General features: G+C 42.0%; 2 protein-coding genes across 3 annotated transcripts in view; one reads left to right on the top strand and one right to left on the bottom strand.

Moving 5' to 3' along the window:
- The window catches only part of CNST (consortin, connexin sorting protein), a 104,361-nt gene extending 102,817 nt beyond the window's left edge, over positions 1-1,544 (bottom strand). The window contains exon 1 of the mRNA XM_056132251.1: positions 1,308-1,544. The gene's annotated coding sequence lies outside the window, so the exon portion shown is untranslated. The remainder of the gene's footprint in view (positions 1-1,307) is intronic.
- Positions 1,545-1,703: 159 nt separating this feature from the next.
- TFB2M (transcription factor B2, mitochondrial) lies at positions 1,704-18,177 on the top strand. Of its 2 annotated transcripts, XM_056132265.1 has the most exons (8): positions 1,704-2,106; positions 3,410-3,498; positions 7,321-7,474; positions 8,051-8,199; positions 10,597-10,686; positions 13,500-13,562; positions 15,364-15,521; positions 17,476-18,177. In XM_056132265.1, the coding sequence occupies exons 1-8, from the start codon at positions 1,818-1,820 to the stop codon at positions 17,651-17,653; spliced, it is 1,170 nt and encodes a 389-aa protein (XP_055988240.1). In that variant the 5' UTR covers positions 1,704-1,817; the 3' UTR covers positions 17,654-18,177. The 2 variants fall into 2 exon arrangements, with proteins under 2 accessions (XP_055988240.1, XP_055988248.1); XM_056132273.1 differs by lacking the exon at positions 13,500-13,562 and having other exon boundaries at positions 1,705-2,106.
- Positions 18,178-18,591: the final 414 nt, after the last annotated feature.

Here is an 18,591-nt window from a genome sequence, read left to right as displayed (position 1 = left end):
TTCCAGATTTTCCTAGGATGCAAAAGTCACTTCTCAATACTGTCAACAGGAAAATTATATTAAATAAGAATTTAAAGAAATTAAGACAGTGAGCTCCCAGGACATTTACAATAGTTAGTACTTCGTATGGTACCCTAACAAATTTATCATCAAAAAAAGGCTTAATACAGAGGACACTAGCTCTAAATGCAGCCAACCCAACTCAATCCCTGGCACCACATATGGTCCCTGAGCCCCACAAGAGTAAACCCTGAGTACTGTCAGATATGGCCCAAATTCTTTTTAAAAGAAAGAAAGAAAGAAAGAAAGAAAGAAAGAGGAGGCTTACACGGCTGTCAATTCTTTATCCGAGATGCATCACCTGAATACAATCTTCAGGCTTCTATTTGTTAGGTGATACACTGCTTAGAAATCTTTTCCTTGTGCATTTAAATGCCAACCTCAATTACACTCCCAATAGAGTAAGCAGAAAGGCTTGCACATATTTTAAAATAAAGCTGATTGGATAGTTTCCTGCCTAAGAGGAAGGGGTAATGGGTAAAGCTCTTTCTGAGCATAATCCTTTAACACTGAAGCCACTCTCGGGGAGTCAAGTCTTCTAACATTGCCCAATAGGTAAAAAGACTGCCAAATTTTCCATTAGAGCACCCTATTTTTAGTCTTTGGAAGTAAGTCTTTTAAATCGCATTCCATAGTACAATGTGCTCGACCAATTTCATACCTGGAACGAAATAAGCATCTCAAGGTCTTAGTCTTATTAAAGCATAGAAGGGAATTTGAAGCTGATATACCTGGGAGGGGAGAAGAAGGCGTCTTTTTTCTAAATCTTAACTTAAAATCTTTCAGGCACGCAAATTAAATCTTTAAAAAAAAAAAAATCAAGGCAAATATTGGCCCAGCGGGAGGAAACGGGAGGGAGACACCAGGCGGTTCTTTGACAAGCGGAGCAGTGTGGGGGACCCAGGTATGCAGGAAAACACGAGGCTTCCAGGAGGGTGGGCAGACGGGGCTGGGGGCTGCAGGACGGGAGAGAAGAGGCAGCGGAGACGCCGCCAGCTCCCCCGCGAACCGGGCGGGGAGCGACTTGGGGCGACCGTCGCCGAGGGAGAAAGAGACCCGCGCGATGCTCGGCAGCTGCCCCCCCGGAGACTGGAGAAAAAGAGGGGAAAAGCAGAGAAAACAGGGAGGGGGCGGAGGTGGAGAGAAACGAGCGACCCCTCCCCGGGAGGAGCAGGGGGGATCCAGAAGGCTGGGCACCCCGGCCGCCAGCAGGCGGGTCCCCGGCATCCCGCTCTTCCTCTCCTCACCTGGGAATCGGAGGCGCAAGGAGGGCTACGGCTGGGCGCCGGCTCCGTTTCCAGCCCCACTCGCTGACATGGCGGCCGACGAGCTGTCACCGAGCTCACCCGGGTCTCCCCTGGCTCGGGTGGAGGAGACACCTCTAGCCTCCCCGCCCCGCCTCCCGCGGCGAACCCCTCCCTGCTGGCCCGCTGGCGGCCCGCGGCCGCGGAGCATAGAGCGCAGGCGGCTAGAGAGGAAGCGCAGGGGGGCGGACAACCATAGAGTACGCGTCCGGACGCAGCCCGGAAGGTCCGTCTCTCTTCGCAGCCGTTCCCTCCCAGTCTTGAGGCGGCTGAGCCGGACCGGAAGCGGAAGTGAGGGAGGAGCTAGAAAGAGCCGGTCTCTCGCATGCGCGGCTCGTGGTCCTGGCTCCGCGCCTTGTCAGGCACGGGCTGCGTGATGTTGCACGCGGGCTACCCCGCAAGGAGTTAGCCCAACAACGAAGTACTTCGGACGCGGGCCTGTAAAGGGCGAGGATGTGGGGCCCGTTGGCGGGGCTGCCTCCGCGGCTGGCGCTGTCAGGCGTGACCGGACCCGGCCGCCTTTGCAGGTTGGGATCCGGAGCTGCTAGGCGGAAAGACGTGCCGGCGGGCACCAGCCGCGGTGCCCATTCGCGTCGGAAGCCAAGTCCTGATTTCGGAGAGACGTGCAAGCACCGCTTCGATCCTAAGCGTTACATAACCTGTCCGAATTTGGCGAAGACCTTGGCGAAATTAATGAAAAAGCCACAGAACCCTTCCCCACTGGTACTGGAGTGCAATCCAGGTAAGTCGATCGCGGGCCACTCATCACCCGCGGTGTGCTCTTTTGGACCCTTTCCTTTACGCGGGGCAGCCCGCGTGCAGCATCCCACAGGCCTCTCATGGAATGTGTGAATCATAACACCACTCGCAAATTTTTGTGACTGTTTTCCCTTTGCATAGTAGTTAGTTTACACGTCCCTCGCGTTCACCCTAAGTCACCCCCCAAGTAAATGATTGCAAACTCCACTCCTCTTAGGGCTTTTATCTTACCCTTACTGTAGTCCTTAGCAGGCAGGATACAGTGTGTACAAGAGTTAGAGGCCTTTTGAGGAGTAACTCTGGAAAGCACTATTATTATGAGGCGTTCACTCTAGATTTGGGGTCGGGAATGGCCAATGTAGAGCAACTGCCTTGCAAGCCCAAGGCCAAGACTTCGCCCTAACCACAGCTGGTGCTGCTGTTGGTACCCTGTGACCGAATGTGTGTCCACTGCTCAACGCACCACCCAAAAGGGGAAAAACGGGGCAGTCTTTCTAAAAAATGTAACGAATAGATTTGACAATACCTTGGACGACTAAAGCGCCAGGATAGTTTATGAGTAAGTGCCAGGAGGCAGCCCCCTTTCTGCACGCTTTTTTTTTTTTTTTTTTTTGAGAAGTGGTAGCAAAACATTGTGATGAGGAGTACAGATCTGGACCGGGAGATGGTGCAGCAGTTAGGGTGCATGCCTAACAGGCACACGACCCGGATCCAATACCCAGATCCATAGGGTCCCCGAGCAGCCCAGTGCAGCTCTGGAGACCCCCAGCCTCCTACCAGGTGGTCCGGGTATGCCCTGCACTTCAGGGCCTGAACAGAATATTCTCAGGCCCTTGCATTGAACCAGGTTCACCAAGAATCACGGAAGGTGGTCGTGTGGGAGAAGGGGGATCCTAGACCTCCTGAGCATCATTTGGGAGCCCTCTTCATAACCCACCTCCCCTGCCCCCATTCCCATCCCCCCAAAAAAGGGTGCAGGTTCTACAGTCACTGACAGCAAAGATTCAAAGCAAACAGTACCACTTAATGGTTGGGATGTTGGAGTGAAGGGACTCTCCAGTCTTACTTTTCTTTTTGAAAATAAGGAGATTAATGGCTGCTTTAGGGACATTAAAATTGAATAATAGACCTATGGAGTTGGAGCTCAGTGGTAGAGTGTATACTTACTTATACCCAAAATATGAAAATAGAAAATAAAGAGAAAAATCTGTGCCTAATAAAAGTTTGTTGAAAGAATTGATGTCGTTTCTTTTCAAAATAAATCATTGACTCTGTTATGATCCCAGGTCCAGGATTCCTGACTAAAGCACTGCTTGAAAGTGATCATCAAGTGATTGCCCTTGAAAGCGATAGCACTTTTATTCCACGTTTGAAGGTATAGATTTTATTTCTAAAAGTAATGTATTGTTCTTTTCGCTATCTTTGAGTGGTCTGGGGAAGGAAGATCAAGTACACAGTTGTTTTTAAGTAGATCATATGTAAGGGTCAAGCCTTCAATATCTTGTTACTGCATCCCCTGTGACGAGAACCCAGTATCAGTACTGGTTGAAGGATTAAAAACATTGGGAGTTCTGGGAACTCTCTTCTGATTCTCACTCTGCTGTAGTCTAGTTGTGTGATTGGACAGAATATGTAAATGGTTTCTTTAGACGTGTTTCTTCATCTAGTGGGCTACTCTGTGCTCCTGCTTTCTGTAAACTTAAAATGTAATGGTGCTGAGTAGGTAATACCACCATGTAAACTTTTTTTTTATATTGAACATAGACCTTTATTTTTTTATAAAGCTGTTCGTGATTGGATTTCAGTCATACAGTATTCCAACACCCATCCCTCCACCAGCATAACTTTCCCAGCACCAGTGTCCCCAGGTTCCCTCCCATTACCCCCCATCCCCTGCCTGCCTCTATGACAGGCACTTCCCTCCTCCTCTCTTTTCCCCATCCCACCCACTTTGGGCATTGCACCGTAAAATTTTTATAATACTTGAGATTTCAAGAAAGGTTGTATTGAATTAGATAGAATTTCATGGAGTAGGGCTGGAGCCATAGCTTAGTGGGTAGGGTGTTTGCTTTGCACGCAGCCAACATGGCCGACCCGAGTTCGATTCCTCGGCGTCTTTCAGAGACCCCGGCAAGCTACCGAGTATCTCGCCTGCACAGCAAAGCCTGGCAAGCTCTGTGACTATTCTATATGCCAAACAGTAACAAGTCTCACAGTGTTACTGGGCGCTTGAGCAAATCAATGAACAACAGAGAACAGTGATACAGTGTTTCATGGAGTAAAGACATCCAAATGGATTTATTAGAAAATCCTGCTTCTTCACATAGTGAAGAGGTTTGTGGTAAAGAAGTGCTAGAGGGCCAGCAAGATGGCTCAGTGGACTGGAGCGTTTGTTTTGAACTCAGAGACGTGGTTGCAATTCCTGGTGTCACATGGTCCCCTTAGCACTGCTTGGTGTGGCAAAAAAGAAAAAACAAAAACATCATAAACTAGGAGCTAGAGAGAATGCTTGCCTGAATCCCCAGCATTGCATATGGCCTCCATGTCCCACCAGGGATTACTCCTGAACACAGAGCCAGAAATAACCTCTGAGCTTCCCTGGGAATGGCCCCAAAACCAAAATGATTATTTTTTAAAATGTTAGATTCACTGCTTTGCACATGTGAGAGTCTGAGATCTATCCCAACCTTATGAAAAAGACAAAATAGACTCATTTTGGGACCAGAATGATAGCACCAAAGGTAGGGTTTTTGCCTTGCATACAACTGACCCAGGCTCCATTCTTGGTACCTCATATGGTCCCCTGAGCTCCACAAGGAGTGCTCCTTGAGCACAGAGCCAGGAACAAGCCCTGAGCACTATCAGATGTGGTCCAAAACCCCCCTCCCATCAAAAAAGAGAAACCTAAACCATGTAAAATGTTGTATTTGAAAGTGTAGGGTGGCGACAAGTAGTTGTGAAAATGTCTATCAAATTCAGCTATTATTTGGTTTTGGATTTTGAGCCACACTCGTGGTGTTCATGTGTCACATGGCTCAGGGAAACCATGGAGCACTGGGGACTGGTGCTCTATCTGCTGGACTTCCAAAAAATGATAAAGAGAATGAATACATTAAAGTGTTAAGGTCCAGAGAGATAATACAGGGGTTTAGGCACGTGCCTTACTTGCAGCCACACAGTTTTAGATCCCTAGTATCCCATGGGGCCCCAAGCATCGCTGAGTGCAGCCCTGGACAACCCCTTTCGTCCAAGTACCATAATCATGATCTGGGTGGTCCCAGGTGCTGGCACCAAGCAGCAGGATATCCTTGGCCCTTGCACTGAACTGCTGACCTAACTGGCAGAGAATCAGACAGGGACCCCCCCCCCCCCCCACACACACACACACACACACATACACAAAATGTTCAAGCATTTTTAAATCATAAAATTATGGTTTGGTAAACAGTGTGATTTCAACTTGAAAATTAAAATCAACATATGTTTTATCTTGATATTTGTTGAAAGGTCTGATTTGGAAAGTTCGGCTGTGTTGGGTCAGGGAGATAGAGCGAAGGACAAGAGCATACATTTTGCCCGCAGGAACCTTTGGTTGGTGCTGCAGTTTGTCATGGTCTTGGAGCTCTATCCCCCCCCCACCCCCCCAGCTATTACAGGATGTGCCCCTCACCCAAAAAGTAAGAAAAAGAAAAGATGATAGGCTACAACAGGTTCACACAATATGTTATAATGTAAAATGACTTTTTCTTTACATTTGTCAAGTGTAGCACAATAGTTGTTTTTCTGTAAGATCTCTGAAGTGCTAGCCCTAATTTAAAATTTGAGTATTTGGACTGGAGTGATAATACAGTGGGTAGCCTTGCACGTGCTGACTAGGGTTTGATCCCTGGCATACCATATAATTGCCCCAAGCACTGCCAAAAGTAAGCCCTGAGCACTGCCAAGTGTGCCCCCCCCCCCCCAAATCAATCATAATGAAAAGATGGAGGGTAAAGGGGCTTCAGTATTTCTTGTCATTCATTTTGGTGGCAGGGGAGGTAGGGGTAGGGTGTGAATCTCCAGAGTCATGCTTAGGGAGCTTGGGGTCTCTCCCAGTGACACTTAGCCAACCGGGCCAGGCGTTCAGAGCTATTGCTCGAGGCTGCAGTCCTACTTAGACTACTTCAGTGGCCTCCAGGGCTATACCCAGCAATGTTCCGGGGGGCCAGGTACATGCAGAGTATCTCCCTGGCTTGTAATTTTTTGACTTAGGGCTACCCCTGGTGATGGGTTCTGGCTCTGTGCTTGTATGTGCTCAGCCTATTGAACAATGCATCTGGCCCCAGCAATTGATATGTATACATAGAAATAACTTCAAACGAAGTTTATGGTGTCTGGATAATGTTCCTTCTCACTACTGAGTCCCCAGCACAATACTGCAGCGTGAGTGGATCAGGACAGTGAAAGGATAGGCCTCTGCCAGAAGACAAGGAACTTTCCCTTCTGCAGTTGCCTGTCTTTAAAAAAGGAAATAGAAATTTAAGGGAAGAATGGACAATGGCTAAGCGAATCTGGTAAAGGACCAACCTCTTCTATTCCAAGAAATATTCTCTTGGACCTATTTTGATAACTATTATCTTGAGTATAAAGCCCTCCACTCAGTATTTTTGATAGGTGCTAAAGAAGTCACACACCCATCTGTGCTCACAGTTTTCTGGCTCTGTGCTCCCAGGTCATTTGGCCTGGGGGCTGCCATGTGCTGGACAAGTGCCTCACTGTCTGTACTATCACTTCTGCCCCACTTTAATGTTTTAATTAATTTTCTCTCTTATGAAACATCTTCCTCAGAGTAGCAAATGGATTGCAGCTTTTTGTCTGTCTTGGTATTTTTGTTGGCAATGGCTACTAAGCAACTAGAAGGTTTTCGAACAATTGAAGTCATTGAGATACAAAAGTAAAAAGATAACTGTGAATTTGATGGAGGCTTTTTAGTTTGGGGAGTTCTTTCTTAAAATTATTATTATACTTTCATTGTTTTTAAGGCATCAATTTCTATAAATTGTTAAGCTTGAGGTTGTGTTAATATTTATATCTTTAATGAGTTATAATCTGTTTTTATCAAAACTTTTATTTTTTAATTTAAAAAATTGCACAGTACTAAAATTTTGTAATATGATTGATACGTACCTTCTTTTTTTTTTTTTTTTTTGGTCTCTAGTCCCTACAGAAAAATCAGAATGGAAATCTACGAGTGGTTCACTGTGACTTCTTTAAACTGGATCCAAGAAATGGTGGAATGGTTAAACCCCCCATTATGATTTCAGAGTCACTTTTTACAAATTTGGGAATAGAACCAGTTCCTTGGGCAGAAGGTAATGTTGATCATTCAATAAAGAAAAATACCTTAAAATTTTTTAATTTATAGCAACATCCGTTTCATTGGAGAGATTATGTATCATTTATACTATTAAGGCTTATGAACAGATGCTCTGAAGATGAAAAATGGCTTTTATTCCATTTTGACAGAAATTATTAGAGCAGTTCCATGGAGGCCAAGTCAGGGAAAGAAGCTGAGGCTATTAATTGAAATAAAATTGTTTTAATATAGCTTACCTTAGTATAATTCAATAAAATACAGTCCTAGGGGGTCAGAGCCATAGCATAGCAGGTAGGACATTTGCCTTGCATGCAGTTGGATTTCTCCGCCTCTCCCGCAGAGCCTGGCAAGCTACCAAGAGTATCCCGCCCGCATATCCCGCCTGCACGGCAGAGCCTGGCAAGCTACCCTTCGTATTCAATATGCCAAAAACAGTAACAAGTCTCAAAATGGAGACATTACTGGTGCCCACTCCAGCAAATCGTTGGACAGGAGGACAGTGCTACAGTGCTCCAGTACTAGGTGAAAGTGTTGAATTTATTCAAATATTTTTTTCTTGTTTCCTTCACAGGTATCCCTTTAAGAGTCTTTGGAATGTTTCCAGTTCGAAATGAGAAGAAGGTGCTTTGGAAACTGTTACATGACCTGTATTCCTGTACTTCTATATTTAAATATGGACGAATAGAACTTAATGTATTCGTTAGTGAACAGGAATACCAGGTAGGTTGTTAATAGGTACCTGATTGTGAGCGTTGTGTTTTTTTGGGGGGGCAGGGGGAGGAGTGATGGCATGTGGAGGAGGCAGTGCTGGGAGGAGTGAGGGAAGTGATTTACTTCCTGGTCAAAGGAAGAAAACTTCAGGAAGAAGTATGTGTCCAGGATGTCTGGAAGGATAAAAAATGCCAGTCAAGTCCATTAACTAAGAATCTGAGTGCAGATCCAGGACTAGGCCCTTAGCAACACCGAGTAGCACTGTCCACTGTCTGTAGCACTGTCCTGTTGTTCATCAATTTGCTCCAGCGGGCACCAGTAAAGCCTCCATCATGAGACTTGTTGTTACTGTTTTTGGCATACACCACGGGTAGCTTGCCAGGCTCTGCCTTGAGGGCGGGATACTCTCAGTAGCTTGCCGGACTCTCTGAGAGGGAGAGTATGACCCCAAAACAAAAATAAAATGTAAAAAAGATTGTTTAGACTATTTAGTATATGGTAAGATCCCATATGAGATTTGGGTACATATTTCTATTTCTGCTGGGAAAGAAATCATTGGAGTTTTGGTAAGGATTGCATTAACCCTAGATTGCTGAGTTTTGGTAAGGATTGCATTAACCCTAGATTACTGAGATTTAAACAATGTTCAGTGTTCTTTGCCAGTGATATAACTGAGCACTAGAGTACTTGCTGTGCTTATATGCCCTGTTCAATCTTTACTGTATTTAAAAAAAAAACAAAATCTTTCAATCTTTGAGTGCAGGATGTCTTTTTTTATTTTTTTAATCTCTCTCTCTCTCTCTCTCTCTCTCTCTCTCTCATTGTTGAAGCACATCCAGCAGTGCTCAGCTCTGTGCTCCTGGTGGTGCTCAGGGATATATGGTGCTGGATATTGAACCACATGCCCCAGCTATCTCTTTAGCCCCTACTTTATTTTGGTTTTGGTTTTTTGGATCATACCTGTTCAGGGTTTACTCCTCGCTCTGCATTTAGGTATCATTCCTGGTGGGGCTCAGGGAACCGTATGAAGTGCTGAAGATCAAACTCAAGTCAGCCATGTGCAAGGCAAGCACCTTGTCAACAGCACTGTGCTCCAGCCCCTCTTTAATTTCTTATAGCAATGTTCTGTAGCTTTCAATGTTCAAGTCTCATCTCCTTCATATAAATACGGTGTTTTTTAATTTTTTCAGGTGTTTCCTTTTTAATATATAAAAACACAGTGGATATATTTAGGCAATGCTTAGGAGTTACTCTTGTTCCTGCACTCAGAAATTAACTCCAGGTGATGCTCAGGCAATCATATGGGATGCCGGGCATCAAATCCAGAATGCCACATGCAAGGCAAGCACCTTACCCTCTATACTACCTCGCTAGTCCCCAGGATCTTTAGGATTTTATACTGTTCTATATTCTGTGAAAATAAATGCTTTCCTAAAGTCCTTCACATCACTTTGCAAGGCTTTGTTTGGGGGGGGTTCTTTTTCCAGAATACCTGTTAGTGTTTTAACATGCTACAACAGAAAGTGCCTATCTGTGTATAAGAGCCCTATGAGGGGGGCAGGGAAGAAAGGGATGATATATTGCTCAGGACCCAGCTCAGGAGTTAATGGTGACTCTCAGGAGGGTGCAGGGGGATAAGGGGGCAGACTCTCAAATCTTTCAACTCTATGTAATGTGTGTACATGGGAGAATGAATGGGACGGAAAATGGGAAGTGCTTCCTCAGGCATCTCGCTCTCAGGAAGACATTCTAAGACTGCTTTTACTCTGGACCTTTTTACATGTGATTTCCTCCCACTAGTGCCTTCTAATTAGTGAGAGAATCTCTCATCCTGCCAGTGTCACCCTGAATAATTCCTGATTTAATAGTTTCCTAATACATGTTTCTGATCTCATTCTCTCCTCCATAATTATATGGGATTTGGGTGGGTTTTTTTTTGTCCTTAAATGAGATTTTTTTCCCTGATAGGGATATGTTTATAATAAATTCATCTCAAGTACATTGTTTTATATTTACATGGTGACATTATTTCAATATAAAACTTTGATTTAAAGGCCTTTTGTCTTTGAGGGGCTGGAGTGATAGCACAGCAGGTAGGGCATTCGCCTTGCACGTGGCCAACCCAGGTTCGATTCCCAACACCCCATGTGGTCCCCTGAGCACCGCCAGGAGTAATTCCTGAGTGCAAAACCAGGAGTAACCCCTGAGCATCGCCAGGTGTGACCCAAAAAGCAAAAAACAATAAATAAAATAAAGACCTTTTGTCTTTGAAATAGTTAATATTTTGCATTTAGTTCTAAATTTCTTTCCTTTTCAGATGCTGTTTAAATATCAGTATTAATGATTAAACATTTTATTTTGATTGTAGTTTTATATGTCGTGTAACTTTAGTTTTCCTTTCAATAGAAACTAGTGGCAAATCCCAAATCTGTGCGCTTCTATCAACCATTGAGTGTGCTGTGGCAAGTTGCTTGTGACATTAAGTTTCTGCATGCAGTGAGTAAAATCCTTCTAAATTTCAGCAGAAAATTTTGTCTCCAAAAAGGCTACATTTTTCTGACCAGTAAATGAAGAAAAGATTGTTTTATTGTTTGTTTCAATTCTTGAAAGTGACAGAAAAATAGTAACCGCAGAAATATATTGTTTGGGGGGATAGAAAGTCCTGAAATTATCACATTTTCTCTAATCATAAAAATATGGATGCTTAGGGGAAAATAGGAGACATGTTAAAGAGATTAAAGGAGAGACATTTTAAATATTTCAGAAGCATATTTGTTTGATATCACTATGGAGTGTTAGAAAGATAGGTCAGGTGATAGGGTGTCCTCCCTACCTTGCGTAAGATCCGAGTTCAGTCACCAGCACAGCCTACCTACCCCACCAATCCCACCCCTAAGTGTAAAGAGTGGCCATGTCCCACCATTTCTCCTCTTGTCCCCTGGCAAGATGTATGGTCTCCTTTTTTGTTTTTGTTCTTGTTTGGGGCTACGCCTGGTGGAGCTCAAGGCTTATTCCTAGGTCTGTGCTCAGGGATTACTCCTAGCAGACTTGGGGACCATTTAGAGTGCTGGAGATTGAACTTTGGTCAGTTGCATACAAAGCAAGTACCTTGCCCACTGTTCTTAATCTTTCCAACTCCTGCTTTTGCTTAAATGATCACTTGTTGGTCCTATGCTTCATTTATCTTTGTATAGTAAAGATTATTTTGTATCTTACTTCTTTCACTTAGCAGCTACTTCTTTCATAAACTTGTGATAAAAATAATTTTTTTATTGTCAGTGAACATTTTTCTTCCGTTTTTAATTGCTAGCTAATAATTTGTCATTCCCTTTTTAATTTATTTCCATAGATATAATTTAAATTTTGTAATGATCACATTATACAAAGAAAGAAAAGAAGTATTGCTGATTTAAATAATATATTACATATTGCAATCTCAACTTATAATACTATGTCAGGGGGCCACAGATAGCTTGGTGCAGGGGTTAAGGAGCTTGCCTTGCAAATGGCTAACCCTGGTTTAATCCCTGGCCTTGCATTTGATCTCTGAAACATTGCCAGTAGTGATCCCTGAGTAAGTTCTGAGCACCAATGGGGGTGGCCCAAAACCAAAAAGTATTGTGCCGGGCTGCGAGCTCTTGGCAGAATACTTGCTTCCAAGTGTGAGGCCCTTGGTTCTGTTGCAAATACTAGTCATTAATACATAAAAGACAAAACAAGTAGTCACTTCTGTGTGTAATTTTTATTACATAGTTTATGTCTGTCTGTGTACACATACATGCGTGCTAGGCCTTTGAAATTCACTGTATGTATTATGTATCTCATTTCATACTAGAAGTGTTCAGTGTGACTCAGTGGCTGCCAAATTTAAAAGCAGAGAACTAGAATGAAAGAAAAAAGATAATGCTTTTTCTTTCATAACATAATTTGCCTATTAAAGTATATATCCAGCAACTGGGGAGTGTGTGTATTTTATACATTTATATATACATACATATATTCTTTTTTTTTTTTTTAATGTTCTTTTTAAAATTTTTATTAGTGAAACACCATGAGATACAGTTGTAGACTTACAAATTTTTGTGCTTGGGTTTCAGTTATACAATGATCAAGTACCCATCCCTCCACCAGTGCCCATTTTCCACCACCACTAATCCCAGTATCCCTCCCACCCCCAACCCCCCATCCCACCCTGCCTCTGTGACAGGGCATTCCCTTTTGTTCTCTCTCTCTCCTTCTGGGTGCTGTGGTTTGCAAAAGAGGAATTGAGTGGCAATCATGTTCGGTCTATAGTCTATTTTCAGCATGCATCTCCCATCCTGGGCGGATCTTCCCAACACCCTTTATTTGGTGCTCTCTTCTCTATCTGAGCTTCCTTTTCCCCTAGCTGGCCTCCAAGTCAGGAAGCAAAATTCCTGGTACTAATCTCAGCCACTCCTGGGTGTTAGTCTCCCATTTTGTTGCTTTATGTTCCCCAGATGAATGCAATCTTTCTGTGTCTATCCCGCTCTTTCTGACTCATTTTGCTTAACATGATACTTTCCATGTAGTACCACTTGTATGTAAATTTCATGACTTCATCTTTTCTAACAGCTACATAGTACTCCATTGACACACATATATTCTTATGTGCCAGGAGTAAGCCCTAAGCGTGGCACAAAAATCTATTGTTACAGTTGTATTAAGGATACCTCTTTATCTAGATGAGTAGTAGAATTGCTAATATTGAGATCTTTGATTCTTCTCTGAAAAATCCAAAATGAGAGCCAGAGAGATGACTCTTAGTTCACAAGGCCGAGATTCCATCCCCCACATTGCATTCTCCAGCGCCACCTAAAACAACCCGAGTCCCTGAGTACTGTAAAGTATGGCCCCAAAACGAAAGGAAAATGAAATAGACAATAGATATATTATAACTTAACTACCACATGTGTTATAATGTAACTGCCGTATTTTTTCTTAAATCCATTTAGACTAATGAGTTGAATTTAATTCATTGTTATTTATTTATTGTGGGATTTTTTATTGTGTTATTTAATTCATCATGCATATTTAGGCAAGGCTCTTATTTTTTTCATTTTGAGCCACACCTACCTGTGCTCAGGGATCACTCCTGGCTATGCTCAGGCGACAGTATATACTTTGCTGGGGATCATACTCTGTTTAGCTACATGCAAGACAAGTGCCCAATTCACTGTCCACTGTATTATCTCTCTGGCCCTACACAAGATACTTTTTTTAAAGTAGTAGAAATTTTGGTACTTTGACCAAAGAACTAAAAGAAATTTTTCAATTTATTGTCCTTCAAGGAATCTTGCTCTTCATTTGATGTATGCGCGCAAAGTGGACTACTGGAAAAGTCAAAGCATACAGTAAGAATAAATCTTTTTATCCTACATGCAAAAGATTATCTGTTTGGGTTTTGTGCTTTTAGTATTTGACATACGCCCAGCTGTGCTCGGAGTTTACTTCTGGCTTTGCGCTCAAGGGTCACTTCTGCAGGTGCTTAGGGGAACCATATGCAATGCAAGCCAGAGTCAACATGTGCAAGCCTGACTTATCCCTGTGCGCTCTCTCCCGCCAGCCATTTGTGTTCTAAAAATTATTTGCTATTCTGTGATGATTTAAATTCTTTTTATAAATTACATTTATTTTGAAGGGGTTTGTAGTTTTCATTAGACAGTGGTATAGTAATTGACATAAACACAGACTCTGGCACTTGTTTATATCTCCTTTGAAACAGATATATTTCAAATTCGGAAAATATAATTTGCTCCTCATCCAATTTTGTTAAAATTGTGTACCTCATTAATAGACTTGGGATTTGTTGTTATGCATTTGTTTTTATTTTGTCACTTTATTTGTACAGGTTTTTCTTTAATCCCATTATACTGCTTAGTAGAGTGTTTGGCAATTTTTTTTCTAAATAGCTTCAGACAGCAAATAGTTTGTGCTTTCCATGCCATATACATACATACATACTTCCATTTTTGCCTGGTTGGTTTAGGTGGCAGGATAGAAGGTTTTCCAATCATGTTTTCCAACCCATTGAGCCATTTCTTTTTTTTTTTTTTTTTTTTTTTTTGGTTTTTGGGTCACACCCGGCGATGCTCAGGGGTTACTCCTGGCTCATGCACTCAGGAATTGCTCCTGGCGGTGCTCGGGGGACCATATGGGGTGCTGGGAATCGAACCTGTGTCGGTCATGTTGGCTGCGTGCAAGGCAAACGCCCTACCCGCTATGCTATCGGTCCAGCCCCCATTGAGCCATTTCTATAGCTCATACTTTTCTATTTTCAGCAATCCTTCCCAACTTTCTGGGCCAGCGAGATAGTACAGTGGCTAAGACCGTTTGCCTTATATGTAGCTGACCTGTATTTGATCCCTGGCATCTCTTGAACACTGCCAGGAGTAATTCCTGAACCACTGTCAGGTGTGGCCCAGCCCTCCACCCCTCACCAAAAAAAATAGTAATCCTTCCCAAATTTAAAAACTTTTTAGTTTTTACTATATAATAATATATAAAATACACTATATAAAAATAGGCCATTACCATAGCTTGCTAGCCCGTGTATATATATTTCAAGTCAGTTGTTTTTATCCTTAGACTCTGGTATTATGCCTCAAATATAGAAAGGATTTAGTATATGTTAATATCATGTTTGGGGTTAATGTGTCACCTACTTATTATGTTAATAAGCTGTTACTCTTTCATCATTGCTGGCCAAAGACAAGATCCTGGATCAGAAAAAGGATTTTATTTTCTCCTCTCCCCACCTCCACCCACCTCACCTGGCCCTCAAAGTCCTTGGTGGATTTGATATGGCTCAAATGGATGCTATGTATTATTGATGCCTTGGGTTTGCCCTGCAGCTGAGGAGCGCAGAGAGCTGGGGATGTCCACCTCTTTTATAGCAAACATTAAGCAAACCTTTTTTATCCTGGAGGGAAGTGTTGGCATCCCTCAAGTTGACTCACTGCTAACCACCCTCAGAAATAGTCCAGGTAAAGAGTGGTTAGGGCCCTGCATTCTTGGCACACCTGTCACCATGCCAGAATTATTCTAGGTCTGTGGTGATTGCCCCTCCCCACAGGTGTCTTGATGAGTGAGTAAACAGTATCTCGCTCTGGCAATATTTTATGACTAACACAATTTTATTTTCTTTCTTTCTAGGAATCATTAAAGAAAGAACAAAGGATGTGTTTTATTCGAATGACTCCCCGTAAAGATTTATTTACAGAAAGCTTAACACCTATTAACTATGACATATTTTTCCACATGATAAAACAGTGTTTTGTAAAGCGCAATGCCACGCTAGAAGACCATTTACCGTAAGTAAAGGAAGAAATGAAGGCCTAGGCACTGGGAATATTGCTCAGTGGTAGAGCACCAAGTTTCTTGCCTGTGTGAGCCTATCTGGGTTCAATGCCTAGGCCCAACAAAACTATCAATATAAGGAAGTTTAAAAAGTATTAGTTTATTGGGGCCGGAGCAATAGCACAGCAGGTAGGGCGTTTGCCTTGCATGCAGCTGACCTGAGTTCAATCCCCAGCATCCCATATGGTCCCCCAAGCACCGCCAGGAGTAATCCCTGAGTGCAGAGCGAGGAATAACCCCTGAGCATTGCTGGGTGTGACCCAAAAAGAAAAAAAAGTATTAGTTTATTGCGATAATTATTTCATGTTAGAGGACCTCCTCCCTTTTTTTGAACTGTTCTCAGCACTGCTGAGGGACCGTGTGGTTTCAGAAATCAAACACAGGCCTCTTGTGTTCAGCCCATTGATACTGCGCCAGCCCCTAAATCTTATTTATCTTCATTAATAGACTGAGGTGTCATGTTTTCATTCATCCATTTTCTCAAAATACTTTCTTCTCCCTGGTACATAGTTTAAGAAAAACATTCTATTTTCCTCAAAATTAATTTCTTAAGCTTATATTTTTCTCCCTTCTTTGAAAAAAGTAATCAGGCCTTAGCTATAAGTTGTTACCTTTTTGTGTACAGAGAAAGTCAGTATTGTGGTAGAATAGGCACTAGTCACCACTTTTGCTGCTTTCCAGCTTTCGGTGATGTTTCTGCTTCCAGCTAAGTAAGCACAGCTAATTCTACCACCCAGTCACTCTGCCATGGAAAAATTGTTTTATTTTTTGGATTTTGGGCTACACCCTCTAGTGCTCAGGACTTACTCTTGTGCTTAGGGATTATTCCCAGTGGTCATACGAGTGCTGGGATTGAAACTGGATCAGCCGTGTGCAAGGCAAGAGCCCTACCCACTGTACTTTTTCTCCAGGCCCACGTACCAAAGTATTGCTACCTAAAATTCTGAATAGAATTTCTAAGATATTTTCAAATAATATTAATTGTTACGAATTATTTTAGATAATTTGCAGAAATTAGTTGTCTGCTTTCATACAAAATAATTTTTTAATGCTAAGACTGACCATATAATTCTATAAGTTATACACTAAACTTTATAATCCTCAGTCCATAGTCACTCAAAATATTGTCTAAGGATTGGCAAAATGTTCAAAGATTCACTTCTTTAGTATCTAGCTATGAACGAGCTGTTTGGTTTGGTGGCCATAGCTCATGGGGCTCAGGGACTAATTCCAGCCTGCTGCTCGGGAGTTTCTACCATGCTTTGGAGGCTCTGTGCAGCTGGGGGTTGAACCTGGGATTCCTGTGTGCAAAGCGTGTGCTCCTGTCCTCCAAGTCATCTCCCCATGCCAAATAAACTATTGATTGGACGATGTCTATGTGAAGAATGATGCAAGTGTTGTGCCAAAGATGGTACACAGTTGTTCACTTGTCCTATGTGTGTCTTTGGTCACAGTGGTGGTTTGAATCCTAGCCCTGTGTGCGACAGAAGTGGTGTCTGGGCATAGAGCCACGAGTGATCCCTGAGTGCAGAACTAGGATTAAGCAGTGAGCCACGGAGCCCTCTGAATGTGGGTCCCAAGTGTGCTCTGGAACTTTAGAAATAAACATAGTTAAATCTATACATTATACTTAAGGTCTTAAACTGAACAAGATTAAATTTATATAACAAGAAAGACCTTAAGGGGAGTACACCCTGCGATGCTCAGGGGTTACTTCTGGCAATATTTAGGGGACCATATTGGTTGCTGGGAATCGAACCTGGGTCTGCTGCATGAAAAGGCAAGCAGGTGGTACCCACTGTACTGTCTCTCCAGCCCCAGGCTTTTTCAATTGAACTTAAAATCTATCTCTGTAAATATCAAGTTGCTTTTAAAAATGTGCAAATATGCTTTTTATTTCTTTTACAGTTCCTTAAGTCCAATTGATGCAGCAGATATAATGAAGCATTTAAATACTTCTGAGAAGTCAAAAATAACAAATATGTACCCTCAAGACTTTAAACAACTTTTTGAAGCTATAGAATGTTCCAAAGATTATACTTACAAGTGGCTGTATGATGACTTCATGGAAGAGATAATTTTGTAAGGAGATGCACTGCTAAGAGCTGGAACTATTTATCTGGAAATTAGAAGAAGTTGTTTTAAAAAGATCACATTCTTTCAACAGAAGATATCTGTGTATGTTTTACAAAGATCACATGGATCATTTCCTCTGAAGTTAGTACCATACAAATATTGGATAAAACAATGGTTGCTATTTATTCACAGCAGAATATAATGAAAACATTGGTTTAAATTCCTGTCTGTTGTAATTCTAGTTGTATGGTATTACCAGCTAAAGTTCAGTTTTTTAAATTCTTTGAGCCAAACATCTTACAATGTATTAATCTAAGTATTTCACTTTTACTTGGTTTTTGCATTCTTCTTGGGGAGAAGGCAAGAGAGTTTGTATATTATTAAGCTTAGAAAGTAAATTAAACTAATGTGGTTTAATTTACTTTTCAGTTTGTTGTAATATGAGTACTATGCAATGGAATTATTTAATTTTGACATTTTAAAGAAGTTTCTAGGAATTTCTATTTTTCTAGAAATTAAAATACTTGAACAATATTTTGTGATTTTTTTTTTTTTTGTCTGAACATTAAAATTTTTCCTTGTGTAAGATCATGTACTTTGGGTAAGTAAATTTGACTTATTGAAAAGCTTCTTTAATTTTTGTTTGATCATGAATGTTCATCTGAAGGTAGGCTTTTAATAAATCTAATTTGAATTAAGAATATTAGATCCATGAAGAATTTACTATATTTCAGCCGAGACAGACATGTCTACTCAGTTAAATTTGTCTATAATTCCTTAGGTACATTATTAGTAAGTAACTTTGTAACACTTATCAATCTACTGCTTCCCAACATTCCTACTCCTGTGGTTAGCAGAACAGTCTGGCTAGACATTCTGAATCCTTCTTTCTTTCAGTTCCTATCCTTTCATTCAGTTTGCCGGATCTTTATGATACCAGTTTTCCTT

Source organism: Sorex fumeus, unplaced genomic scaffold (assembly GCF_029834395.1).
Source record: "Sorex fumeus unplaced genomic scaffold, SorFum_2.1 ptg000007l, whole genome shotgun sequence".
NCBI classification, from domain to species: domain Eukaryota; kingdom Metazoa; phylum Chordata; class Mammalia; order Eulipotyphla; family Soricidae; genus Sorex; species Sorex fumeus.
Note: the sequence above shows the minus strand (reverse complement) of the source record. Positions and strands in the feature narration are given on the sequence as shown.

Excerpts from the sequence above, each read along its gene's own strand:
- TFB2M (XM_056132265.1), top strand. The coding sequence starts at position 1,818 with ATGTGGGGCCCGTTGGCGGGGCTGCCTCCGCGGCTGGCGCTGTCAGGC. Across the intron at positions 2,107-3,409 it reads GGTACTGGAGTGCAATCCAG|GTCCAGGATTCCTGACTAAA; the intron begins GTAAGTCGATCG and ends TTATGATCCCAG. Across the intron at positions 8,200-10,596 it reads TTAGTGAACAGGAATACCAG|AAACTAGTGGCAAATCCCAA; the intron begins GTAGGTTGTTAA and ends TCCTTTCAATAG.